The 27,730-nt window shown below is 59.1% G+C and overlaps 1 protein-coding gene across 3 annotated transcripts in view; it reads left to right on the top strand.

Annotated features, from left to right (window-relative positions):
• LMX1B (LIM homeobox transcription factor 1 beta) overlaps positions 1 to 27,318 on the top strand; it is a 77,446-nt gene extending 50,128 nt beyond the window's left edge. Inside the window, exons 3-8 of one of the 3 annotated variants that reach the window (XM_046023499.1) lie at positions 21,830 to 22,062; positions 23,874 to 24,055; positions 24,261 to 24,338; positions 24,474 to 24,540; positions 26,712 to 26,855; positions 27,161 to 27,318. In XM_046023499.1, coding sequence (XP_045879455.1) covers positions 21,830 to 22,062; positions 23,874 to 24,055; positions 24,261 to 24,338; positions 24,474 to 24,540; positions 26,712 to 26,855; positions 27,161 to 27,318 — 862 coding nt within the window. Of the gene's footprint in view, positions 1 to 21,829; positions 22,063 to 23,873; positions 24,056 to 24,260; positions 24,339 to 24,473; positions 24,571 to 26,711; positions 26,877 to 27,160 lie in introns of all 3 variants that reach the window. The other 2 variants (XM_046023497.1, XM_046023498.1) reach the window with 2 other exon arrangements.
• Positions 27,319 to 27,730: the final 412 nt, after the last annotated feature.

Below are 27,730 nucleotides of genomic sequence, written 5' to 3'. Positions count from 1 at the left end.
ACCTTCCAGAACTTTCTTACATGTATGTGAACATTGTTCTGCGCGCGTGCAATCGATTTTCGTTTTTATGGGATCCGTGTTTGCTCGGCTCCGCCCTGCACGTGCTTGCCCCTCTGAGCCACACGCTGGGGACATCTGCCCATGGCCACGGCCGTGGATGTCGCTCCGTGTCTGCAGCCCCCACCCCCCACTGGCAGCCCTTTGGGTGGGAGCCAGGGCCTCGCTGTCACATGCACACAACACCTCAGCACATGTCCCAGCACATAGATCTCTGTGTACATGTGCTGTGGGATGGGAACGGGGCCGCGAGCACGCTGGGCTGGGCTGCCCAGGGGGCGCCCACGCAGAACAGCCCAGGAAGCAGGTGGGTGAAGGGGTCTGGAGCCCAGGAGAGGAAGACGGGGGCTTGAAGGATGGGTCAGTGCAACAGAACGGGAAGGAGGTGGCAGGAGAGGACAGAGCCCTGGGGGTCCTGGCGTTTAAGAGGTAGAGAACCTGGAACGTGTGAATATGGCAGGGCAGAGGCCAAGACCACGTCCCTTCAGAGTTTCCAGAAGAGAGGGATGGCTGAATGTGGCGAATGGCCAAGGAGGGTCTGAGCTTAGACGTCCAGCCTCTTCCCCAGTCCTGGCATGTAGTAGCTGCTCAGAAAACCTGGGATGGTTGGATGGATGAATGGAGGGTGGGTGGGTGAGGGGTACCCTTGCGTCTGGAAGGTGCTGGATACTTTCAGCTGAACGGTGGTTTGGGGAAGTAAAGGAAATACAGATGAACATGTGGTAGCAGTGGGTAAGGACAGAGTCTCCTCAGAGCATGGCTGGCCAAAAGGCCAGGGGTGGGCAAGTTGAGGAGGTGAAGGGGAGCTCAGTGTGCTGGCAGGTTAGGGGACGGAGGGCAAGGAAGGGATCCTAAGGGAATACTTTGGAGTTTGGGGTTCAGGGATAGGACTTCTTGGGCCAAGAGCCCGCAGGGACCTCAGTATTGGGGGATGCTCAGGCTTTGGAGGGGGGATGGGAATCACTTCCTGAATGCTGTCCCAGGCTCTCCACAGTCACCGCATTCACCTTCCCATTGTATCTTCACCAGAGCCCTGCAGACGCAGATTGTAACCCCCCATTTGACAGATGACAAAACTGAGGCTCAGGAAGTGAAGTCATGGGCCTACCATCACAACCCTGAGCTGAATCCACATCTTCCAGACACCTAAGAAGCCCCACCACTCTGGGTACTTAGCAAGGGGGGGAGCCTCAAACAGGTAGCCGAAAGCCCGCAGGTGGCTGGTTCCTTTTGCTCAGTGTGGGGAAAGCGTTTCCTTACTTCCTTCTCCGCCACAGATGCTTCACTGGGTCAGGACACCGAGATGTGGTCAGACTTGTGCGCCACTTAGAATGGGACATGGAGGGGCGCCTGGGTGGCTCAGTGGGTTAAAGCCTCTGCCTTCAGCTCAGGTCATGATCCCAGGGTCCTGGGATCGAGCCCCACATCGGGCTCTCTGCTCCGCAGGGAGCCTGCTTCCTCCTCTCTCTCTGACTGTCTCCCTGCCTACTTGTGATCTCTGTCTGTCAAATAAATAAAATCTTAAAAAAAAAATACGAAAAAAAGAATGGGACATGGAGACTGTGAGGCCTGGGTCCAGCCCAGTCAAGGGGCTCTCTGGACACTGGAACTCTGAGCAGCCCTGGCCCCGGCAACCAGAGGGGGAGAGGAAGGGCAGGGGGGCGGGGGTGGGGGGTAGGGGAGGTAGGGAGGAAGAATCTGGTTTGCACTGGCAGTGAAGATGGGAGGGCATTCCAGACGGCAGGCCTGCAGGAGGAAAGGGTGACAGCGTCCGTGCCTTTGTTTTCCTGGGTAAGTAGATGGTGTTGCAGTCACTTTATATATGTGTCACGTGTGTGTCCACAGGTAGCCACGTGTTACAGGTGCATCCCTGTGTCTGTGTGCTTGTGAGGTCATGTGGCTCTGGGACTAGAAGTCAGTCGTATTTCGGGCAGGGTGGAAAGGGACTTCGTTGGAGCCCAAAGTCCCTTCAAATCCGGGGATCCCACTCCCTGCCCCTGTCCCAGGATGACTCTCCAGGCATCCCAGGCCATGAGGCAGGACAGGAACCACAGTGACCATGGAACAGGTTGGGGGAGGCATAGGAGAGTGAGGATTCCTTTAGAGGAAGCTAAAGGCTAGGCTCCTGGGCCAGGGATTGAAGAAACGTGGGGACAGAGCGGCCAGGCCCCCAGCCATGCCCTGGACCTCAGCCTGGCAGCTTTTCTAGAATCTTGGCTCTGAGAGCTCTCCCAGATCTGAATTCCCAAGAGTATCTCTGGCCGTGGGAGCCTTAGCCTCCCAAGATGTAGGCCACCAAGACTGGGTTCCCCCAAACAGTCACCTGCCCCTGGATCTGGGTGACATCCCTCTAAGGGACAGACCTGACCCCGCCCCAGCAGCCTCCCAAGCCAGGATATATGCCTACGTGAGTAGAGGCAGCGTGTGTGTCCCCCCCAGGTGGAAACGTTTGTGGCTGTATGTGTGCTCGTGGGTGGGCCAGCCGTCGTCTGTGGGTATAAATGTGGGAACTTGCTGGGAATGAGCCTGTAGATAAGGTTGTACCCATGTGCAGTCGATGGCATGTGTTTGTGTGCACGTGAGAGAGTGTGGACAGCGTGTGTGTGCGCACGGCGGCAGACCCTCACGTTTGTATGTTTGTGTCAACAGTGGGTACCGCAGAAACAGGCATTCAGGTAGGTGTGAGTGGCTACCCGTGTGTGTGGGGGGGGGTGTGTCCCCAAACAGGGCCAACATGCACATAAGTATTGGCAGGCACGTGTGGGTGGCTGTGGGGGTGCCTGGAGACTGTTGACACGTGCAATCCAGGGGTACACACAGGCGTGTGTGGAGAGGCGTTGATGGGCGGTGTCCTGTGTACCGCGGTGGGAGTCATGCTTGTGAGCACAAGCGAACTCACATGCGGAGTGAGTAGGCATGAGAATCAGGAGGCTGGTGCACACAGGCCTCTTCTAACCGCTGGCTGCTCCCATTCCAGTTGCACGAAAGGCTGTGTGCGGGACAGCCAGCCAGAAGGCATGGGAGGTGGCAGAGTGGGGGGCCAGGGAAGCATGAGGTGTGGGGACCTGCTCAGCTGTCTGAGCTCACCCCTACCATCCCCAGGATTCAGTCCCACACCCAGTGAACCCAGCCCTGCTCCGCCACGGCTGCCTGCCCTGAGCTGGGGGGAGGGGCCTTGCTCGGAAATCGGCCATAAATTTCTTGAGATGCTTTAATTTTTTAAAAGCCCCACGTAGATGCTTTGCATTGCAAAAACCCACAAATATTGGCTAAATGAGGTGCGCCAGCAGAAGGCCTGGCCAGGCCCGCAGCCCTCCCCTTCCAGCAGCTGGGCCCGGGCTCAGCTGGGGCCCCTGGCCTGGCCAGTAGGGCCGAGGGGCCCATCTTTGTTCCGAGCAGGGCTCAGACTGCAGAGTGGTTGGGTAAATAGTCGTCGCAGTAATCGCAGGCTGATTCCAACTAATTAAATCCTGCGCCAAGAGCCCACTCCAGCCAGTATCCCGAGAGGCCAGGAAAACACAGACACCCCAGACGGGGCTTTGCTCCAGGTCGGGTCTGGCTCTCTAATCCCGTATCTTTTGAAAGATAGGCGCGTCCCGGGATGAGGGGTCAGCAGGCCTGCCCTGCACCGAGCGGTGGAATTTTTCAATAACCAGCAGCTGGGTCACCAGGCACACAAAGGCAGTGTAATATCCTGTGGGCTTACGTGGGGAGAGAGCGCGGGCCGTGCAGAACCAGCTCCCTCCAGGCCTGGGGCGGTGGCCCCCCACAGCACAGGCCCCCAGCAACCAGCGGAGAGGCCACTGGCCCAGGCCTCTGCTCCGCTCCCAACAGAGAGGCAGAGAGAGCCTCAGTCGGGCAGCCTCTGCAGCCCCCGAACACACACACCCCCTGCCGAACCCGGGGCTTCCAAGAAAATTCGTCTTCCTTATTAAAAACGAGACTTGGTGCTCTCAGGGCCCAGCTGTGCTGGTGGGGGGACCTGCCCAGGGCGGGGCTGCTGGGACCAGGCCCCTTGCAAGGAGCAGCGGATGGTCCTCGCCTGCGGAGGCCACACTGCATAGTGCAAAGGCCTCCAGCTGTGGAGTCAGAAGGGCTGGGGTTCAAATCCCACAGGGCCTACCTGCCCCAGGAGATCCTGGCTGGTGACCATGAGCAAGGCACTCACTTGTCCCCTCTGTGAAATGGGATCATCAGTCAGTGTGAGGTGATGGGGGAATTAAATGAGACCCAGTGTCTGGCATGAAACGGGTGGGGGACCAGGGCATGTAGCTCTCCATTCTCTCCCCCCAGCCTCAGTTTCTTTCTCTGTATAATGGGGATCCGGGGCCTCCTTCACAGGCTCTGGGGAGAAGCAGGGTCTGTGCCCAGGAGGGGCTCCTACACTGTAGAGGGCTGTCCTCGGGGGAACCACACAGCACATGTGAGAGTGATTAGAAGTTGCAGAGACCCGGTTTATTTTATTTTATTTTATTTTTTTCCCAGAGAAACAATAGTTGCCCCCTCTCCCAAGTCTGGAATGCTTTACGCCCAGTGTCTGGGACCCCTCATTTAAATTGACTGCGAAGGGACAGGCGCTGTGAGCCCCGAGAGGAGGTTGTTAGGGATGGAAAGCCGGGGCCCAGGAATTTACAATCCGTTACTTGAGAGGTGTCCTGCCTCCCCCTCACCCCATTCAGGCCTTCACAGACCCAGCATGTGCCGTAAAGATGTCACATTGGGTGGGGGTTGCTGAGGAGAGGTCCAAGACCTGGCCTCCGGGGCTGGGGGTGGGAGTCACAGCCCAGGACAGAATCCCGGCTGCACTGTGTCCCTCCGGGTGAGTGTGGACAAGAGCTTCCCTCTCTGAGCCCCAGTACCCCTTCATAAAGCAGGACACAGAAAGCCCCAGGGAATGGGGAGCGGTTGTTTCTGTTGCCTCCTCCCCAGTAACGCCAGCCCCGCCCTGAGGCAGGTGATGGCCTGGTAGTGATGAGATCCACAGATCCTCTGGGATCTGGGACACTTTGCAACAGGGACTCCATCAAATTTGCACCCCTCCCACTGTCCACCTGGGTCAGGCACCACACTAGGAACTCCGCTCACGTACCAAGCAAGAGGCTCCGTTCCTTGGCCAAATCACACAAGGCCCTTCTCTCTTATTTGGGGTTCTGGCACTTTGTAGCTGTGAGGCATGGCACAAGGCACGGGGCCTCTCGGAGCCTCAGTTTTCTCATCTGTGAAATGGCTGATCATTTCCCCCGCTTTACAGGGCTGAGGGGAAAAGAGGTAGATAATGCATGAGCTCTGCACAGAGCCAGACACACAGTAGGCGCTCACTACACAGTACCAGAGCTGGTGGGGAGCCTGACTTGGGGGGGGTCTCCCAAGAGAAGGGGCATCTGAAGGAACCTGGGGCAGTGAGTAGGGACACTGATCAAGGGGAAGGGAGTGGCATGCTGGTGGCTGGGCACCACGGGCACCTCACACAGCCCAGCCCCCAGGCATCTCCACCAGTGGGGAGGGTCAGATCTGAGAGCTACTTAGGAGCCTGATGATGGGTCAAATGTGAGGACAGGTGTCAAGGGAGAGGGGGACCCCGGCGTCACTCAGGCAGAGGGGAGGGTAGTTATTGGCGGCCTCAGGCAGATGGAGACAGAGGAGGAGACACCTGTCTGGAGGCCGGTCGAGGTCAGCTTCTCTTGAGGCAGGAGTGTGGGCGCGCTGACGTGGAGCTGTCCCCGGGGGGGTCTGGCACAGGGCCTTGAAGCCCTGAGAGTCCCCCACTGGGAGCCATGTCCTTCCTGGGATGTGCTTTTGAGGTGGTGATGCTCCAGGCGCCGCAATTTCACCAGGTCCCCGGCTTCAAGGTGCTCAGTTTTTGCTCTTCGCAGAGGGTGGCTCGGGGAAGCACTGCCCGCTGGCCTGCCAGACATCTCAGCCCCCAACGCTTAGAGACCACCCAAGCCCAGAGCCCTGAGCAAGGACGTTTCCTAGTCTCCCAGAGGAGCATGTAGGAACCTTCCAACTCAGGAGTGGAGGGCGCATCCCCAAGGCAAGATTGCAGGGAAGTGCCCTGCTGGGGGGGTGGGGGCTGCGAGCCTGCCAGCGTGTGACAGTGGGGGAGGGGAGCAGAGTAAACAGCCACTGCCCTGTCCTCTCTGCGCCTGTGGCCAGGTACACAGGCCTGTTTGGACAGCTGCCTTGTCTGTCCGTCTGTTTGGGAGATGCTGGCTGATAGATGGGGGTGGGCGGGCTGTTAACCCCTCCCTACCCATGGTGCCGCGTGCACACTGCTTCCCGCAACAGAGTCAGGGTGCTCCTCTCTGCGAGGGCACCTCTAGCTCTGAGCCAGGGGAGGTGGCTAAGTGACACGGTGAGGGAAGTTCCAGGGCATGGACTGTCTGCTCCCCACCCCCACCAGGGAACTGGGGAGCCAAGAGCAGCGAAGGGCATCTCCTTAGGTGGTGACCAGGGGCAAAATCTGTCCCTCTGTCCAGAGCCATCCTCCTCACCCCCACACCCATGCCCCCGGGAGCCTCCTCTGTATTTATTCAAGAGCCAGCTGCCAGCGTTTCTCAGGGCTGCCCCTCTTCACGAACACCAGCTCAGCCTGGAGGGAGTGAAGGGAGGTTCGGGGCCACTGGCCGTAGGCCCCTCTGAAGAGTGAGCAGGCAGAGATGGGGCTTGGGGCCAGCTGGGGCAGAGCGAGGCTCAGATCCGGAGAGCCTGGCTTGGGGGGAGATCCCAGACCCAGTGATGAGCTAGATGGCCGCGCAGGCTGAAGTGCAGTGGGATGGGGCTTACCGCGGACCCATGGTATGTGGTCCCCAGCCCCCCAGCCGCTACCGTGTGTCCTCATCTCCGTCACTGCTCACCCATCCAGCACCCACCCACCCCAGGGCCCCGACTGTCGCTACACTGCTCTCTGATAACCTACCCCTTCTCCCACTCCTGCAGCCCCGCCCAGCCCCTCTGCCCCCCTTCCCACCTCTCCCCTGCAGGGCACCACCAGCGATCCGCTTAGCTAGTCTTCCAGATTCCACTCGGTGCTTCCCCCACCCCGGGTCCCGGCTCTGCAGCCAAAGTGATCTTTTAAAAATGTAAATCGCTCAAGCTACTCCCCACTTAAAACTTTTCAATGGCTTCCCATGGCTCTTGAGATTAAGACAAAAATCCTTTAAATGGCTCACAAGGCTATCAACAGGGCACGGGTTAAATAAATTAGGGTTTGCCCGTACAATAGAATGTCGGGCTGCTGGAAAAGGAGGTGATCCAGGCCAAGATGTGGAGCCCTCTCCCCCAGTTATGCGGCGGGAAGGGGGTGCGTGCAGAACAGTTTTAGAGTAAATTTGTGTTTCTGCAAAAAAAAAAAAAAAAAAAGACAAAACCCCAACTAGTTCTCATTTAAAAAAAAAAAGTCGGGGGGAGGGGATTCCGATATACACACGGGTCCCGGGTTCCCATATGTGTTACATAGGTATCGCGTGCCTTGGGAAGGGGGCTCCCATGGAAGACTGGTTGCCCTGGGTAGGGGGCCTGAATGGCTAGGGATGGGATGGGGGAGACCGAAGCCAACACCTTTGGGTACATTTGAATATTAAACCATGCAGTGCACTACCTATTCAGAAATAATTCAATTATTTTCTTTAAAATAACACATTCGGGGCTCCTGGGTGGCTCAGTGGTTTAAGCCGCTGCCTTCGGCTCAGGTCATGATCTCAGGGTCCTGGGATCGAGTCCCACATCTGGCTCTCTGCTCGGCAGGGAGCCTGCTTCCCTCTCACTCTCTCTGCCTGCCTCTCTGCCTACTTGTGATCTCTCTCTGTCAAATAAATACATAAACTCTTTTAAAAAAAAATAACACATTCTTTAAGTAGGTGGTCTGGAAGGAGACCCTGTGCTGTCAAGCTGGTTCCTGCCATTCTTCAGCCTCCTGGTCCACACACACCCCCTCTGCACCTTTCATTTCTGATTAATTCTGGTCCCGTCTCTGGGCCTTTGCGTTCACCGTCTCCCCCACTGCCTGTGGTCTGTCCCCGCTTCCCGGCCCGATCTGGCGGATTATCCCTCCCCTGTCTATGCCCAAACCTGTCTTCTGGAAAGTCTTCCCAGGTGCGCCCCGCAGCCTGGCCTATCTTCACCTTCACGTGTCTGCCTTCCCCGCACCTAAGTCCCTGTGCGCGGAGCCTGTTTTCTGGCTTGGGCACCGCTTCCCCAGGGCCCAGCACTGAACCTGACATAGAGTATTTGGGGCGTGGGTGCATCCACAGGGAGGAGAAGAAATGCCCTGAGAATTCCCAAGGGGCTGTTGCCATGGGGCGGGGAGGTACCCACTTGGGCCTTGAAGCGCAAGGAGGATTTTGCCCACCTCACAAGGTGGACAGTGCTCCAAGCAGAGCTCAAGCAGCTGGATTTCTCTAGCAATCTGTCTGCCAACCCCTGTTCCCCGTGCTCAAGCCCTGCCTCTGGGGCAAGTTACCTCCCCTCTTGGTGCCTCAGTTTGCTCCTGGGCAAAGTGGAGGCATTGGCGGAGACCTCTCCAGGTTGCCAGAGGCGGGGTCTGCGAAGCCCATAGGGCAGGCGCGCACACAGTCGGCGCTGGATAAATGCTGGGGGAACTGCTGCGGGCGCCGGAAAGGGTTAAAGCCGGGCGCTTTTTAATTGTCAAATGACTGCGGGCGATTAGCGCTGGCAGCTTCCTCAATAATCGCTCTTCTCTGTACCTGCTGGGAGCTTAATTAAAAAACAAAGAGGCTCAATTTAAAGGCCATTACTATGCTAATGCGGCCGGGCGGGCGGTGATTAAGCGGCTCCGGCGGGCGGCGGGTGGCTGGGGCGGGGCGCGGGGCGATCAGTTACCCACTAAACGGCCGGGCGGGCGGGCGGCGGGGGCCCCCAGGAGCGGCGGTGCGCGGCAGTGCCCAGCCCGGGTGCGGGGCCCCGACCTGCCGGGCTCGTCCCTTTCCCGCCCTCCGCTGGCGCAGCGCAGGGCAGAGACCCCGGGAGGCGGTCTCCCAGAGCCTCTTCTTCCTCCGGAGCAAAGGGTCGGGCTGTGGTTAGGAAATCATGCCAGCCACACCTCCAGGGGCTTCCTCTTCCAGAAATTCCCTCTTGCCTCCACCGGCACTGATGCCCCCACTTGTCGGCTTACTGTCCCAGACCCCTCAGCTGGGAAACGTGTTCTGCCCACGCAGTCTTGAGTCCTGGCACCCACAGGTCTCAGGCTCCCACACCCCTGGAGCATTTGCTCCCCTGTCCCCAACCACCTTCCCAACCTCCAGGAAGGCAGGAGAACATGGTGGTCGCCAGCCGGGCTCACCTGGGGTGAGGCCCTGGCTCTGCCTGACCTGCTGGGGGACCTGTGTGAGGAAGGGACTCCTACCTGCTAGGTTGGTCATGAAATCCACCTACGTGTGAGGTCCCTACAGGTGGGGAGGGGCTACATGAGAAGCCCCGAGCACAGGGCTAGTCTGGTTCCTGTGAATTTGACATTTAGAAGCAAAGTCTGCCAGGGTGGGGCTCAAAAACTTGAGAGCAAGAGCACAGTTGTGGGGGTGGGTTGGGGAGGGGTCCTTAGTCCAGATCTCACAGAAGACTGGGCAGTGAGGTCCTCAGTGTTGGGCTGACAAAGTTAATGTTATCTCTGGTTACATTAAGAGGAGTATAGGGTGGGGAATAAGGGAGGAGATGGCTCTTCTTGCCCCTGAAGGCCCAAGCTGCTGGGTGCCAGGCTGTCAAGACTGTTTGGACAACCCCAGGCTTGTAACTGGAGTATGGAAAACCAGCCACCAGAACCTGGGGGAGGGAGAGGGAGATGTCAGTGGAGGGGTCACTGTCTTGCCTCTGAAGGGCAAGAAGAATACACTTACCCTACAGCATCCCAGCTGAGGCTGGACATTTGCACCCAACCTAGGACACCCAAAGGCTGTCTCGACCCCGTGGTTTTGACCCTGAGCCTGTTTTCATCGACTGCCTGATAAAACGTGTGATCATGAACCTTGGTGACTTCGTTGGTAGCACGGAAAACCACCCACCCTACCTGAGCCTGGGGGATAGTTTAACTTGGTAAACTAACCAGTACTAAATACAGTTGACAACACGGAAACTACCCATGGTAAGGCCTGCGCAAACTGACTCCAGAGTCAGATCTCTGTAATCGGTAAGATGCAATTCAAACACAGACCTGATGGTAGAGTAAAACTTATTGAAAAATTTTCATAGAAAATAATTTATCTCAATGAAAATAATTTCAGTAAAATAAAAATGGAAATGGAAAAAAGTTGTAAATTATTTAACTGCACTAGAAAGAAAATTGATCAAAAAATTAAATTGCCTTAATGGAAGTTGTTCCAGAAAACACTTACTCAAAGGAAGTGTATCACTGTCGCTATAACCCTAATTAAAATGCTGTAGTCTGTGTCCAGGGAGTTTAGATCCTTGGGGTCAGAATGATGAGGGCAGGATGTCAGCTGGTCGGCGTTAGGCTCTCTAGCGCTGCCTTGGGTTTCTCCTTCTGAGACCTCCTTTCTCCTGGGAAACCTTGTTCCCAGTCATACCAGGAGCTCACGAAGGGGAAGTGACCCAGTGTCTTATCCCCCACGGATTCCTCATCACCTAGCACAGTGCGAGGTCATGGCGGGTGTCTGGTCAATGCTTACAGAATCAACAAGTCTTACAGCCAAAGCCTTAAAAGGCAGTTTCTGCTTTTAAGAGGAGTCCTGGCACCGGGTTTGGCACTGAGCGAGTGCCTGAGTGCCCGAGTGTGAGTGCAGCGGATGGACGGATGGGTGGCTGGGTGGACGGTGGGTGGAGAACGGGGCAGGTGGGTGGCTGGCTGGATAGGTGGATAGACAGAGGGGCAGCAGGCCGAGTGGGTGCGTGGATGGATAAGTAGGTGGAAACAAAAGAAACTGGATTTGTCTTCTTTAGGCCAACGTTCAAGGCTTCCAGCCTGACTCTTCCCCTTTCTCCCTTCCAACATGACTGACCCACTGTCTCCCTATCCCTGAAAATGGCCTCTCTGCTTCTCTGGCCCTCCACAGAGCCCAGACTCCGGAATCAGACCCCCCCACCACCACCACTCAGTTCCCATCCCAGCCCTACCACTACTCCTTTGCACTCTTTATGGCCCCTTCCTCCAGGAAGTCTTCCAAGACTCCTCCCCACCCCTCCCCACCCAGTGGGCTTTGTACCTCAGCAGGCCCTGCCCTGGATCTGGCAGTCCTTCCTGGACACACAGGTGTGGGGCCTGGCCCATTCTGACCAGTCAGGACCCTGGAGAGAAAACCGGAGGCCTCTGCTTCCTGTGGCATAAGAGTTTCTCCTCCTGCACCTGCAGGTCAGCACCCCCACCACTTTGTAACCTCCCAGCCCAGGTCATGGGCCCAACAGTTCTGAGCCGACAGCAGATGCATTCCAAGTGGTGGGCAGGGGAGGAGGAGGCTGAGACAGGAAAGGGCTTCAAGCACAGGGAGGTCCAGGAAACCGTGGGGCAAGTCAGCGAGAACACGCAGGAGCTCTGGAGCCCAGCACCCCAGCTGTGATACCAGCTCTGATGCTGAGTGGCTGTGTCACCCTCTCTGGGCACCGCTTTCCTCCTTTCTCAGAAGAGAGTGACAATGCCTACCTGTGAGGGGTCTTGTGGCAGAAGGATCTGTGTGCAAATAAGGCACAGGGCCTGCTATGTAAGAGACAGTACATTTTAGTAAGTAAAAATACAGGAACAGTGGCTGCTGGACTTGGCCTCCAGGAGCTGGTGACTCAGTGAGAATGGGGGTCGGGAACCTGGGATCAGCTCAGAGCAGTCTGATGAGCCGGTTGGGAGGAGAAGGCTCCTACTGTGAGCTCAGCATAGGGCCTGGCTCATAGTAGGTGCTCAATGAATGCTAGGTGGGTGAATGACTAAAAGCATCCTCAAATGAATTCATCGGTGAAGGGCACAAAAAAGAGGGAAGAACTTCAACCCAAGGGTTAATAAAGTAATACAGGTAGAGCCCTTAGCTTGGGGCCTGGCCTGGAACCCACAGTCCCTCCGATTGCTACCCAGGCTAGAGGGCAGGAAGGAGCATGTGGGAGGATGCTTGGAGGTGATGCCCCGCCCTCCACCTGCCCCATTGTCTCTCCCTGATGTCACAGGGCAAGGTCTGATCCCCAGAGAAACCCCAGTATCCCCCCAAAAAGAGCCTCCTGAGGCCGAGGCTGGCCTTGCCTGTACCCACCGCAGGGATCATAGCCCCAAAGAGGAGAGGCTAGTTATCAGGTGCCAAGCTGTGTGCACACAGCAGCTTGCTCTTACGAGTATGTGTGTATGTGTTTGTGTCCTGGCAGCTCTTAGTGTCTCCAGCCTGGGTCTCTCCCAGCTCTAGACTCCCGGATGCAGCTGCCCCCGGACGCACCCCCATGGCTGGCCGAAGGCTCCCACATCCTGTGCACACCTGCACCCCATACTCTGCCCTCCTCCACCTGGCCTCGCTCTCCGTTTCATTGAATGGCAGCTCCATCCTGCCCCATGCCCAGGCCCCCAAATCACGTGTCTAGCCTTTGTCTGTCATCCCCTGGTGTCCCTGTCCACCTGCAGAACACATCCCTGCTCGGACCTCTTCTCAGCACCTTCCTGGGTCTGAGCAGACATTATCTTTTGCCTGGATTATTGAGATAACCTCCCAGCCCGACTCCCTGTTCCCACCCCCTCCGCTGCACAGCTGCCTGAGGAGCCCCGTTAAGATGTCAGATCAGGGGCACCCGGGTGGCTCAGTGGGTTAAAGCCTCTGCCTTTGGCTCAGGTCATGATCTCAGGGTCCTGGGATCGAGCCCCGCGTCGGGCTCTCTGCTCAGCGGGGAGCCTGCTTCCCCCCCACCCCTGCCTGCCTCTCTGCCTACTTGTGATCTCTGCCTGTCAAATAAATAAATAAAATCTAAAAAAAAAAAAAATGTCAGATCAGACACCCCCTCTGCTCAGAACCTTTCCACAAAGCTGAAGCCCCACAAGACCTGCCCCCTGCTCCTATTTGCACATCCTAACACCCCTCTACCTGGTCCCTGATGCTCACCTGCTCTAGCAACAAGGGGCTCCAACACCCCAGATCCACTTGGCCTCAGGCCCTTTGCACTTGCTGTTCCCTCAGTGGGGAACCTGCTCCCCCTCAGAGATCTCAGTAAGGCCTCTGACTATTCTTTATAAAACCCTTGGCCACCCACATCGTGCTTCCCCTCCATTTTTCTTTATCAAATGTCATCAGTTTTTACCCTCTGTGTGCTAGGGATTTAACTTGCCTGTCCTCTCATTCATTAGAATGGAAGCTGGGGGGCGGGGGTGGGAGGGACTGTCCATTTGCCTCACTGCTCTATCCCCAGCCTCCAGACAGGGCCTGGCACATAGTAGGCACTTGCTAAATGTGTGGAGTCACCGAAAGTGCGCCTGCCAGGCCAGGCTGGCCCCTGGATGGTACCCCGTGCTCCCGGCTGTGCCCGTCCCTCCCTGCCCCGGTCCCGTGACCTCCAGCCCCGGCCACGGGTTCCCGACAGCGCCCCCGGGCCCGGATCAAAGGGCCTCGGAGCCGGCGGCCCCGCACAGCTGGGTCTGTGCGCCCGCAGGAAGCTCCGGGGCAGCCCTCGCTGCAGGCCCGGCCCCGGCACGGCGAGGCGGCGGAGAGGCCTGCGAGGCCCGCGCTCTGGCTGCCGCGGTTCGAGCGCCCGGCCACGCCCGCGCATTCCAGCCGCGTGATTGACGCGCGCACCGGGGCCCCCGCCTGCGGCTCCCGCCGCCCGCCTGGCCCGCCGCCGCCGCCTCATCAAAGCAGATGTTTGCAGCTGGTTTGAGTTGGATCCCCATCAACAGGCCCCTTTTTGTCTCAAAATAAAAAACAGCTACGCCCGGAATGATAAGGACGCGGCAGGCACGTGGGGGAGATGTCAACGAGTCTCGGGGAGGGGGGAGGCCGGGCAGCTCCCTCTGACTGCCCTCGCCCCATCAGCTCCTCCAAGTGACAGGCAAACTCTTGCAGCAGCAGCTGGACCCCCAAGGGTGTCCAGGGTCCTGTCCCCTGGGCCCCTGTGAACTCCAGCTCATCTCTCACCGGCATCATCACAGACAGCTGGGCCCCCTAGACTGTAATGGTGTCGGCTGCGAGGGAGCCCACCCCAAGTGCTCTGCGGCCATGCCCTCCTGGGCTCCTGGCCACCAGCCTAGGAAAGCCGGGACCCGAGAGGCTCAGCACGTCACAGTGAATACCTGTAAGGGGGGGACTGTGGTCCTCGCCTCAAGGTCGGTTAGTGATCCGTGGAGCCGGGATGGCACTCTTCGCCCTGTTCTTTCTGGCTCCAGAACCAGCTTCGGAATTACGTGTCCTGTCACCTTCCCCAGCAAGTCCCCAGCTCTCTTCCAGACTGACTGTCATGGTTTTCTGTGTCCCCCAGGTGTAGCCTATCAAAGCACGTGTCATGCATTTCCAGCCCCCGCGGGGCCAGATGTGACCTCACTCTGTCTCTCAGGCACCTTGCATGAGCCTGCTCCAGTCCGCCTCTGTGGGTGTTGGCTGCGTGAATGGGGGAAGGTATAGTCAGTGGGACAGAGGGCTTCGGTTCCCTCCCCATGGAGCCACGGAGGGAGTGTTTCCAAGAACTGAGAGTTGGGCCTGGAGAGACCCAAATCGGCCTGCTCCCCAGCGTGGCCCAGAAACCTGTGCCTCCGAGGCACAGCCAGACCCCGTGATGTTGACTGGAGGCTTCAAACTGAAACTGGAGGTGAGGAGAGAAGGTTCCAGAGCCTGTGTCTCAGCACCATGGTGAGACTCAGACTGCAGAGAGACTGGGATGCACACCCGCCAAGGTGCCCTCCGTGCCAGGCAGTGGGCTAGACCCTCTCACACAGGTTAAAACTCGGCGGATTCTCAATCACCAGGTGAGGGAGGACCAACACCCCCTTGTTACAGAAGAGGAAACCGAGGCTCAAAGAAAGGATGTGAGGGGCGCCTGGGTGGCTCAGTTGAGCATCCAACTCTTGATTTCGGCTCAGGTCATGACCTCAGGATCCTGGGATCGATCCCCACGTCAGGCTCTGGGCTCATCGGGGAATCTGCTTGGGATTCTCTCTCTTCTTCTCCCTCTGCCCGCTTGCTCACAAATAAATAAATAAATCTTTAAGGGGGGGGGGATATGAATGACCCAGGGCCACATAGCTGGTGTTGGAGATGTGGAAACTGCCCCGCTAAGCACAGGGGGCTGACAAAAAGCTCGCGATGAGCGGGAGAAAGGACAGAGGATGGACTGGTCCACCTTGAGCCAGGTGTCCAGGCCTGACCCAACCACATGTGCCCAGGGGAGTCACTGAATATCAGAGTGGCCCTCCCACCCCAGGGGCTTTCCCTGGGTTCTAGACATGAGGGTACAATTGGAGCCCAGCCCAACAGGAGGGATGTAAAGACCATAGGCGATGTAGAAATTGGGAGTCGGCCTGCAGGTTGTATCGCCGTGAAGGTAGCCATGGGCCGAGACCAATGAGTGCGCTTACCTTGCTACCTGGCGGCATTCTCAAGCTCCCAGAAGCAGAGAAGCCAATGTTCTTTTGTCCTGCCCGGCCGCCTGTTTCATTTCCCACAAGGTTATTCACTCATTCGTCGGACACTCCCTGGCCACCTCCTCAATGCCAGAACCCCGCGTGGGAGGGGGTGTGTGTGAATCAGACCCAGTTTCTGATTTCTAGGTCAGTGAGGGCTTCAGACACACAAACATCTGGGTCTCAACGGAAGGCTTCACGGAGGAGGTTCCGCTTGAATTGGGTCTGGAAGGATGAAGAGAAGTCCAACAAGAAGCAAAAGAAAGGGGACGAGAGGACAGGCTTTGAGGGCAGGTAGAGTTTTTTTTTTTTTAAGATTTTATTTATTTATTTGACAGAGAGATCACAAGCAGGCAGAGCAGCAGGCAAAGAGAGAAGGGGACGCAGGCTCCCTGCTGAGCAGGGAGCCCGATGGGGAGCTTGATCCCAGGACCCTGAGATCATGACCTGAGCCAAAGGCAGAGGCTTAACCCACCGAGCCACACAGGCGCCCCGGCAGGTGGAATTTTAAGGAAGAAGGCAGGAAGGGCTGGCTGTTTTCAGGGAGCAGTGAGGAGCCTGGCAGCTGGTGTTGCAGGATCTGAGGCTGCGTGTGTCGGCGCTGGTGTAAGTGACACGATGAGGTCTTTGGGCTTATCCTGAAATTGGTGGGCAGCCTTGGACTGAGGCCCCGGGGAGGGGCTGCATGAACTGTAAGATGCTGCCGTGGAGTATGGGAATCGCAGTATAGTGAGGAGGAGACACCAGAGCCTCCACTCAGCGAGGATGGGGAACAGGTGCCAGAAATCTTGAAGGGATGGTGACAGCAATCCCGGTGCCTACTTACTGAGCCTGCCTCCTGGTGCCCAGCCATTATCCCCATTGAACAGATGGGGCCACTGAGGCCCAGAAAGAAGGGGCCTGTGTATGGTTCCTGTGACAGGAAGGGACAGAGCCAAGATTCCAAGCCTAGTGCCTGCTTATGGTCTCGAAGACCTGGGGTGAAATCCCACAGGGAGAGGCTGGAGGGTCCCCAGGATGTTCCGAAGCCAATTTTATTGGAGGTAAAAGAAGCAGACGTACAGCATTGCCTTTCTCCGCAGTTGTCAGTGGCTTAAGAGAAATTAATTAATCAGATTTGTAATCCATGTTCAAATGCTCCAGAAAAAAATTGGTTTTCAGAGTTTTGTTTATTAGCTTTATGAGTTTAATAAATTGAGCGTTTAACAAATAAACGAGTAAAAACTCAGAGGAGACAGAGATGTGTTCTCATAGCCAGGAACTCTTCACAGGAAGGACGTCCCTAAAGAAAGGGAATTTCTTACTCTGAAATCACAGATGATCCTGGGGGAGGATGGATGTGTTTGTGACAGGGACATATTCGGTTTTGTTTAAGAAAAATCGCTCAGCTTACACCTGCTGGGTGCCGGGCTTATGCTGAGTGATCAGAACTTGGGTGTTCAGAGCCTGGAGGGCAGACAGACCTGGGCATGGTACCCTCAGCAAAGGACAAGGGTGACTGGTGGTCAGAGAAGTATTTGGAGGCACAGAGCAGAGAGGGACTATAGGGTAGTGCCGCCAGATGACCTTGACCCTGCCTTCTGCGCTTTCGCGTCCTCGTCTGTAGAAAGGGGATGGAAACAGTGTCTTTCCTTAAGGGCTCTTAGAGGACTTAATGAAGTGATGCAAGTGATGATAATTGAGCTCAGTAACATTAGTGAGACAGACAGACACACACACACAGAACTGAACCAGGAGTGCTTCGTCTAGCTCACGCCAGACAGAAGCTAGAAGGACCCAGAACCTAGGGTGGTCATGAGGGGGAAGCTTGGTTGGGACCTGTAAACCTGATGGGAAGGCCGCTCCCAGGAATGATGGAGACCCCAGTGAGGGTGACCAAGAAGGACAACAAGAGAACAAAAGAAAGGCAGCTCTGTGGGGTGCCTTCTTCATGCCTGGCACTGTGCCAAGGGCTTTGCAGGCAGTAGACCCTTCCAACAGCCCTGTAGGAAGGTACCACCAGTCCCACTTCGTAGATGAAGAAACTGAGCATCGGAGAGGTTAAATGTCTTGAGCGAAGTCACCCAAGGACAAAGTGAGAGTCAGGTTGGAACCCTGGGCTGCCGGTTCCATCACCCCCCCCACCCCCACACTGCTCTCCTGCAGGCAGCACGTGTTCTCAGGGCAGGTGGTGGGTGCTCCCGCCAGACCAGGATCGGGGTCGGACCCACACGCCCTACCTTACAGGCGGAAAGGGACTGTATTGGTTCGTTCAGCATTCATTGCATAAATATTTGCCCCTCACCTTCGTGTGTCTGGGGCCGTGTACTCAGCTCCAAAGAGAGAGGTGACCCTGGGAAAAGTGGACCTGGAAGTAGGGAAAGTGGATTCCTTCTAGTAAATACCATAGTGGGGAGGAGTGTGAGGATGGGAAACTCAGCAAGGAAGACATCTACGACTGGAGAGGAGAAGGGGGGCTTCCTGGGGGAAGGGATATCCAAGCTGAATCCTTCAGAATAAGCAGGTGTTTGGCTGTCAAAGGTCAAGGGTGGGAGGAATGGTGATCTGGACATTAGAGACAGCAGGAGGAAAGGCTTGGCAGTTTACATGGGGAATGGGGGTGGGTTGTGTGGGTTGCTGGCAAGTCTGGGTGCCTGTGCTGTGGTCATGAAGCTGCCCACTGGATTTGGAGCTCCTGGATTGGGGGAGGAGCCTGGACCAGGGGATTGGCCCGAGAGGGCCAGGCAGGTGGAGAGGAAGCCACGGGTGGCCCCCCACCCCACCATCCCTCCACCCCAAGTGTGGGAAGCAAACACACGCATCTGGAACCCCCAGCACAATTCTGGGGAGTCGGGACTCTTGTCCCCATCTTACAGATGAGGACACAGACTCAGACTTGCCCAAGGTTACACAGCTGATAAGTGGCTGAGTCAGGATCGAGATTATGACCTGGGTGCCAAATCCAGTGCCTCGGATGCTGGCAGGGCCTTTTGCCCTCAGACTCCAGGGCCCCCGCGGGGCAGGAAGCCTCAGAGTTCCTCCGCCTGAGCGACTTTGTCTCTTCTGCGCATCGTTCCTGGAGAGGCCCATTCCAGGCCTCAAAATGCCTGCCCAGCTCCCTACCTCTCCTTCTGTGCTCACTGCTTGACACTGACAACGGGCTGCACCTTCACACGAAGAAGCAGGCAGTGTTGTTGAGCCCATTATACAGATCAGTAAGCTGAGGCTCAGAAAGAGGAAATCACTTGCCCGGACACTGGCCAGGAAGTGGTGGAACCAGGCATTGAATGCAAGTCCATCCAGTCCCAGGGCCACTCGCCTGCCCGCTTGCTTCTCAGCAGCCAGTTCCACCACCCCTTCACGATGGGAGGGGTTGAGGGAGGGAGGGGGGTTCAGGGAGAGGAGGGGGCCCTGCTGGCACCCCAGCCCCTCCCGCACGTGCGTTAGTCGTGCTCACCCTGGCTCCGTAGACAAAGGCAGCCCCATAATTGGGAGTGAGTATTTCATGCATTCCCCCCCGATGTTTTATTGGGTGGAGAGATGCTTGGAGACCAAGCGGATGGCACATTCCGTTTATAAAGTGTGCGCAGTTTGTTTTATATCCCGAGTTTGTGCAATCTAGATAACAGATGACGCCCCGAGTGGCTGGCGCTGCCTCGGTAATGGCGGCACGGAGCCTTTGGAGAAGTATTAATAATAGATTGTGTTGATGAGTTTGGAGAAAGTAGCAATCGACCCCCTGCTGCCAAGGCATTAGCACGGCTGTTCTGAATGCAGCCTGCATGGTGGCAGGCGCCTGCAAATGCGGGTCACCCCTCCTGCTGCCACCCTCCCCTACCTAGGAGGGCCTCCTCTCCAGGAGCGGCAGCCCCCAGGCCGACCCCAGCCTGGGTCCCTGGCCCCACCAGGCTGGCCCAGAGATGCGGCCAGTGCCTGTCTGCTCAAGGGCCGCTGAGGCCGGGCTGCAGACCTTAGCGTGGCACCTAGATCAGGAGTGGGAAGGAGATAGAGGGGTGATGGGCGGGAAGGTGGGGTGGGGGCACAGGGCAGAATCAGCCCCCATGTCAGAGCATCAAGTTCTGGCAGCCTGGTTCCTTCCCCAGCCCCTTGGAAGAGCCAGACAGCCAGCCAGATTCCTAGGGGCCTCTGCCAGAGGTGACCATGGACAGTTGGGTAGGTTGTGCCTTGAACAAAGTTATCCAGCCCAAGGGCCAAATTGGAACTGAAATCCAGCCCATGTTCCCCTTGCAAAGCTACTTACTATGTGGGTTAGCAGGGTCCTGTATGCCTGAGCCTCAGCCCACCTCAAGCCTTCACTCACCCGCTTTGCAAATACTCGCTGAGGCCTTTCTGAGGATGGGGTAGAGCCAGGCCCCGCCTTGTGGAACCCCTGCAGAATGAGAAGCTGACAGAGGCATGTGCTGTCCCTGATGTGATACTTACGTACCAAGTTACAAGCTCAGTATCATCGAATCCCCACAACAGCCCCTTCGAGGGGGTCCTGTTGACATCCCCATTTCACAGTAGAGGGAAGGAAGCTCAGGTGAGCATACGGGAGGCCACTTCCCCGACAGGGGCATCAAAGAAGGCTCCCCAGAGGAGGTGGCATTGGAGTGGGGCACTGCAGGATGAGTAGGAGCCTGTTCAGCCAAATGGCGGCAGATGGCAGGGGTTGCTGGGGATCCCCCCCACCCCGTTTGAGCGCCCCGGCCCATGCCAGGGCAGCAGGCAGAGCGCAGATCGGCCCCCATCGCCGCGCCCCGCTAGCTCGTCGTGGGCGGCGCTGACGCCAGCCCCGGGAAGGGAGGCAGGCCGAGTGCCTCGCATTTATGGCCATTTCTGTTCCGGAACCGATTAGTAGAGAATTGCTGCTGTAATCTGCGCCTGTGATGGCGGGCCATAAAGAGGGATGGGATGCGCACAGCGCTCCCAAGGTGGCGCCCGCAGACGTGGCCCAGGGACGTGGGGAATGAAAAATGGTTTTAATTCCCTCCCAGCAGCAATAATTTGATTCTTCATAAATTTTCCATCAAAGTGTTGTTGAGGCTGAGTTCCCACAGAGCAGGCCACGTGACTGGGAGGGGGAGGCCGGGAGGAGCGGTCAGTGGGTGAGGGCGGAGGAGCGGCCACGCAGCTCAGACCCTCCTGCAAACGCAGGCGGGAGGCGGGGGCACCCCCGCCTGGCTTTGTCTCCAGAGATGGGAGATGGATCCGGTTTGTCATGGAGGCGCTGGGGCAGGCCCAGGCTCCCAGGGGGCCCCATCCCTTACAACCATGTGACCCCGAGCCAGCGACTCCGCCTCTCCGCACCCCAGTTTCCTTATCTCTGAGATGGGGCTAACGTGCATTCCTGCCTCATCGGGTCACTGCGGATTACACGCATTTCTGTGTGCAGAGCGCTTAGAGCAGTGGCTGCCACACTGTCTGGGCTCAGTAGACATCGGCACGTGGTAAAGATGCTTAAGCCGAAATGAGGGATAAGCAGCGGTTAGCCCAGCGGAGGGACCCAGAAAGAACATGCTGTCAGGCCAGTGGGAAGGTGCCCTGGAGAAGCCGCAGGCTGTTCCATCGGGGCCGCCGAAAGAGGCAGGGTGTGAAGGGCCTTGAGGCCCCAGGGAGTCAAGGAAGAGTCTGGAGCACGGAAGCAGCATGAGCAGATGTGGGTTTTAGACAGCTTCCTCCGGCTCTCATCCTGGAGGGTGAATTGAAGGGTTGGAGGAGCCTGGAGCCCAGGAAGGGGACTGAGGCAGGCACTCAGGCTGGAGAGGAGCAGCCCAGCCTGGGTGGTGGGCCAGACAGGGCTCAGGATCGCTTGGATGTGGGAGAGAGAGGGGAGAGCAGAGAGGAGGCAGAGCAGGTCCTGGAGTGAGGGGAGAGGGGACCAGGAGGCCGCCTGCCCTTCTCAGGCCCAGAACCCACCCGGCTCTTGAGGAAGGTTGAGGCTGACCATGTGTTCTGCCCTCTAGTGGCCACAGTGTCTCGGAACAAGAAGGGCCCTGAGCTGATATGCCCAGGAGAGGGCACCTCAGGGCACGATGCCCAGAGCCCACCCTTAGGCCACCAGGGCCCTGGGGAGCCGGAAGAGTGGGGCCACGGGGCCCTCCCACTGTCTGGCTCTGTGCCCAGGTGGGGCCTCTCCTATCTGGGGTGGGGAGAGTCAGGGTGGCAGGAGGGAGAGGCCCCTGGGGGACAGCAGCCTCGGGGAGGGCCCCCCCCCCCACGGAGCCACGCCAATGCGCACGCCCTGTGCACCTGCAGGCTCTTCGCAGCCAAGTGCAGTGGCTGCATGGAGAAGATCGCCCCCACGGAGTTTGTGATGCGGGCGCTGGAATGCGTGTACCACCTGGGCTGCTTCTGCTGCTGCGTGTGTGAGCGGCAGCTGCGCAAGGGCGACGAGTTTGTGCTCAAGGAGGGCCAGCTGCTGTGCAAGGGGGACTACGAGAAGGAGAAGGACCTACTCAGCTCCGTGAGTCCCGACGAGTCCGACTCTGGTGAGCCGTGGCTGGAGTTGGGGGAGGGGGCAGCAGGGGGGCAGGAGGCGGGGCGCTGTGGGAGAAGCCCAGTCCTGACCCCAGGACCCGAGCTACATACAGACAGTGCGCCCCCATCAGGCGCCCATGGACCCCGGTGTGCGTGCCCCCAGGCCCACAAACGCATGTGCGGACACTACCACTGGGGCACACACCCTCATGCACCACATGCGTGCATGGGACCACACATGTCCACACACAAGCTCATTCGATGCCCAGGGGCACATAAGCACGGACACAGGAACATCTGTAGATGTGCGCTGAGATGCCCAAGCACGTGCGAACCCGCGCCCAGGAACACGCTCTGCGTGTCCACTTAAACACACCCACGTGCACACATGGCCCAGCTCACACGTCACACATGCACAGGGCAGTGATGCACACGGCCGCCCACACATTTGTCCACACGCTTACCCGGACTGCGGTTTAGACACGAGCACGCCGCACACGCATGCCCTGCTCTCTGACCCCCCCCATCCTCGTCCTCCCTTTGCCTTGCAGTGGCCCCCACCATGGCACGGCACCACAGGTGTCTCCGCCTGCCCAGGTCTGCAGGCTGCTGGTGGCCACAAAGCAGGGCTCTGACCCAGCCTTCAGCAGCAGGGGACAGCCTGAGCTCTTCAGTTTCCCGGCTGGGTTGGGGGACCGGGGCGTTCTATGGTGGAGGCCAAGACCCCCTTTCCCAGGATGAAGGCACCTCTCTATTCTGTTCCAGCCCCCAGAAGGGCTGTGCCAGCTTAGAGCCCTCCTGCCAAAAGGGCGGGTACAACCAGGAATGAGGCTTGGAAGGGAGAAGGCTGGGGCCCTGTCATTCCCAGGGAGTGGGGAAGAGCTGGAGCAGAGGACTTGGCGAGGAGATGGCCTGGTCTTTGGAGCCCTTGGGGCTAACTTAGAGCCCTCAGTCACAGGGCCTTCCGGAAGAGCTTTGTCCTGTCGGTGTCCTTGGTCCCCATCCATCTGTCCCTCTGTCCACCCATGGGCAGGGCACCGTGGTGGCCTCCTGGGCTCTTAGAGCAGAGCAGACACTAGCCAGGTGCCACTGGCCCACTCCTATCAGGCCTGGGGTGGGGGTCTTGGAGGGAGGCGACCCAGCCCCGGGGCTCATGGTCTGAGGAAGGTGGGCCTGGGGATAGGAGACCAGCTTAGACTCGGGGACAGCGGGAGGCGCATGGTGTCCGCCTGGGGCTGGCATCTCTGAGACCCACAGTTCTGGGACAGTAGCCGTGTGTGCATGGTGGGCATGGGTGTGTCTCTGGGCGAACACACATGCTTCTGTGTGCGTGCGTGCGTGTGTGTGTGTTCAGGTGCGTGCTTGCCTGTATGTCCCCACCTGTGAGCACGGGCCTAGTGTGTGTATGTGTGTGTGTCCGTGAGCTGTGTGTGCCCCGTGCTCTGTGGGCCTGCGTGCCAGTGTGCATGCGCACACGTCAGTGGTTGAGTGTGCAACTGTGTGTGGTGTGCGCACTGTCGTCATGAATGCTCGGGTGTGACAATGTCTGGGCTATGGCTTTGCCTGACAGTTCTTAGTCTCTGGAAGCTTCCAAAAAAGAAGGCTCCCCGGAGTCTCCTCGCTGAGTTGTGGGACCCACTGGCCCTGGGCCGGGACAGCGGGAACCAGTTTTTCAGAGGCCGACAAGCTGCCCCGGGGTCTCCAGAGTGCAGGGGGCTGGTGTTGGCACGAGGTGAGGGGATCCCGCCAGGCGACAGACAGCCTCCGGGCACAAATCGGAGACCCTAGTACAAGACTGATGGGCTGGGTGTGTCCCCCACAGTGAAGAGCGAGGACGAGGACGGGGACATGAAGCCGGCTAAGGGGCAGGGCAGCCAGAGTAAAGGCAGTGGGGACGACGGGAAAGACCCCCGGAGGCCCAAGCGACCCCGGACCATCCTCACCACGCAGCAGCGAAGAGCCTTCAAGGCCTCCTTCGAGGTGTCCTCCAAGCCCTGCCGAAAGGTGAGGGGCCGCTGGGGTGGGGCGGGGCTGACACCCCACACCTGCCGCCTTCCCAGACAGTGGCCCTACCACTCTTGCGGGGGATGGGGACGTCCCTCCACTTCCCCCCATCCCTCAGTTCCCCCAAACCCCCGCCTCCCTGGCCTGCTGCCCCGGCCCCCGCCCCCAGGCCTGATCCTTGTCCCCCCCACCCCCCCGCCGGCAGGTCCGAGAGACGCTGGCGGCAGAGACGGGCCTCAGCGTGCGTGTGGTCCAGGTGTGGTTTCAGAACCAAAGAGCCAAGGTGAGAGGCCACCTGCCGCCCCCGCTGGGCAGGGCTGGAGTGGGGGTGCAGGCAGGAGACACGGTCCTGCTGGGAGGGGCCGGGACTGAACGGGGACGGGAAGGTGGGGACTGGCACGTCCTGTGTCCCCTGCAGATGAAGAAGTTGGCGCGGCGGCACCAGCAGCAGCAGGAGCAGCAGAACTCGCAGCGGCTGGGCCAAGGTGAGCCGGGACCAGGGCGACAGGGCCCAGGCTCAGCCTCAGTAACAACACTCTTCCCTCACCCCCTGGACCCCGGACCCCGGACCCCTTCCACCAGGGCCGTGAGGGCTGTGGGAGCTGGCGCCCCGGAACCTGCTGGGATCGAGAGAGCTGGCGGGGACCACGGGGGGCCCCAGGAGGAGAGATGGCAGCGTGGGCTGTGCGAGGGGTGGCAGAATTTTCGCCCCTGGGACGCCGGACTGGCTCAGTTAGTGAAACGTGTGACTCTTGATATCAGCGTCATGAGTTCACGCACGTGTCTGGCCTACAGCTTACTTAAAAACGAACAAAACCCCCCCAAAACCTGCAACCATCTCCCACCTCAGGGTGTGCCAGGCACAGTTGTCACCATTGGCCATGCTCAGCCTCTTGGAATGCCCACCGATCCCGGAGGGGAAGGGCACTGTCACAGGCCATCTCACAGCCAAGGAGGTGGAGACTCAGACCAGAGGACTTACTGGGATCGCTCAGCGAGTGAGGGGCAAAGCTGGCCTCGGCCCCACGTGTGGCATCCCAAAGCTGTGGTTTTCACATGACCATATACCCCACTGCCCACGACAGAATTCAGCAGAAATCTCCAGAGAGACTCTGCGGGGTGTTGAGGAGTTCAGTGTGGGTTCCTGCTGGGTGGTAAGGAGCCAGCTGGAGGGGCAGCGGCCAGACCACCGAACACTGGGCTTTGCCAAAATGTTACCACTTCTTGGGTGGGGGGGTGGCCTCCCCAGCCCCGTGGGGACATTGAGCCTTGTAGGGACTGCCCAAGAGGAGTGGGGGCCCCAAGGCTGCCTGCTCCCAGGTGATATGGGGGCTTTGGGGCAGATGCCAGGGCGCTGATGGACGGCCCCTTCTATCGGGGCTCAGGGCCAGGCCCGGGTCCCCAGCTGCACTGGAACCTTGGAACCCAGTTCTTTCTCTCTGCCCCTGCCTCCCCCCTCCCCCAAGACAGCCTGGCCTCCTGGGGCTGTGGCCACTGTCTCTGGTCTCCCAGCCACCACCTCCTGTGTTCCAAGCTGCCTCTAAGAGGCAGCTTCCCCGAGAATGTTCCACCGTCCCACTTGAGCTCATCAGGGCCCTTCCTGTACTACACACAGCAGCACCTGCTGCCACATTCGCACAGCACCCTCCGCCCCTCCTCACCCCACCTCAGCAAATGGCACCCCCCTCCACCCAGTGCCCATACCAGGAACCTGGGAGTCACCTCTGACCTCCTGTCCTCCACGCACCACATCCGCTCGGTTGCCAAGCAGCGCGGTGGAGGCTGCTTCCGTGTCCCTCATGCCCGTCCCGGGAGTCATTTCCACGCCCACCTTAACAGGAAGCCAGCCCCTCCCTCAGCTTCTTCGGTGGTCCCTGCCTCCAGCCTGCACCCTGCCAGCCTTTCTCCACAGCCCCTCGCACAGCAGACTTCCTACAGCCTCAGGGGGAACCACACTGAGCTCTGGGGCCGGTTGGGGGGGGCGCCCAGAGGACCATCTTCCTCCCCACCCCTGGCCTTCCCTCATCCTGACACTATAGCCCCATGCACAGGGCTCCCTGCTCCCACTGCCTAGTTTCTCCCCTCCGTGCCTTTGCTGCCTGCCAGGGCATGCCCGCCCCTGGCATGGTTGAACCCCTGCTGATTCGTTAAGAGACGTGGAGTTAGGGCGTCCCTTCCTCCAGGAAACCTTCCCTGAACTCCTTTGGCCTGGACCCCACCTTGATGCTCCCAGATGCAGGGAGCTCACCGCACCCACATGTTGAATCATGACGGCCTGCTCAGTGTCTGTGTCCCCCAGGCGGTGAGCTTCTGGAGGGCAGGGCCACTGCAGGAAGGGAGGGGGTGGGAAGGGGAGATCCCTGGCTTTTGATAAACTGATTCCTGTGTTTATCTATGTTTATTCCTGTGTGTCTGGGGAAAAGGGGCCAGGGGTCCGATACCTGGGTGCAGGGGCCCTGGGTCACCACAGGCAACCTGGGGAAGTGCAGAAGAGGTCAGAGTCAGGGGGACTGCAGGGGGCCCCCGTGGCCTTGGGGAGTCATATGGGAGGTCAGTGGGAACGCCTGAGGTGTATCTGGGAGGGCTCCCCCGGGGCGGCGTAGGCTCTGGGCCGAGGCGGACGGGGCGGGTGGGTGAAAGCGCGCTCTCTCCCCAGAGGTCCTGTCCAGTCGCATGGAGGGCATGATGGCCTCCTACACGCCATTGGCCGCGCCCCAGCAGCAGATCGTGGCCATGGAGCAGAGTCCCTACGGCAGCAGCGACCCCTTCCAGCAGGGCCTCACGCCGCCCCAAATGCCAGGTGACCACATGAACCCCTATGGTAAGCCGCCCCACCCCCTGCCCACCCCAGCACCGCCCCCGCCCACCACCCCCGGGGCCCGGCAGGCCCCTCGGACACAGCCGCCTGCCCGCCGCCTCCCATCGGAAGGGGGTGTCCGCGAGGCCCCACCTGCGGCTCTCAGCGCCTCTGGCCCCCCGCCGCCGCCACAGGTCACCCCGTCCCTCCTCACCTCTGGCCGCACAGGCTGCAGGGCCGAAAGGCCCCCCACCCCCACCCCGGGAGCGCACTGCGCGCCCCGCTCCTGACGCCCCCTCTGCCCCCAGGGAACGACTCCATCTTCCATGACATCGACAGCGATACCTCCTTAACCAGCCTCAGCGACTGCTTCCTCGGCTCCTCGGACGTGGGCTCCCTGCAGGCCCGCGTGGGGAACCCCATCGACCGGCTCTACTCCATGCAGAGTTCCTACTTCGCCTCCTGAGAGCCAGCCGGCCGCTTGGACGCTTGGGCCAGGGTCCCGGGAGGGGGGGTCCTGCGGCCGCCACGGCCAGCCCCACCGCCCGCACAGACTCTACGCACAGCCATACGGTGCCCTTCCCCGGGCCGGCCGGGCAGGCAGACGGGCGCAGCCTGGGCAGGGCCGCGTCCTGCCGGCAGAGACCGTGTCACCCCAGGGACCCAGAGTCTCGGAAAGCCGCTCGCCTCCCAGCCCCACCTCGGCCTCCATCGCCTCCTTCTCCCTACCCATCTCTTTTTTGGGAAGCTTAAATTCTCTCTATTTTTTTAAACGTCCTCTCTGTGTCCAGCCTAGGGGCCCGGCCTAGGTCCAGGCAGCCCCCCCCCCCACCGCCCCAGCATGCCCCAAGGCGACCATGTTGTGTGCGGTGCGTGTT

This window comes from Meles meles, chromosome 11 (assembly GCF_922984935.1).
Source record: "Meles meles chromosome 11, mMelMel3.1 paternal haplotype, whole genome shotgun sequence".
In the NCBI taxonomy this organism is placed as follows: domain Eukaryota; kingdom Metazoa; phylum Chordata; class Mammalia; order Carnivora; family Mustelidae; genus Meles; species Meles meles.
Note: the sequence above shows the minus strand (reverse complement) of the source record. Positions and strands in the feature narration are given on the sequence as shown.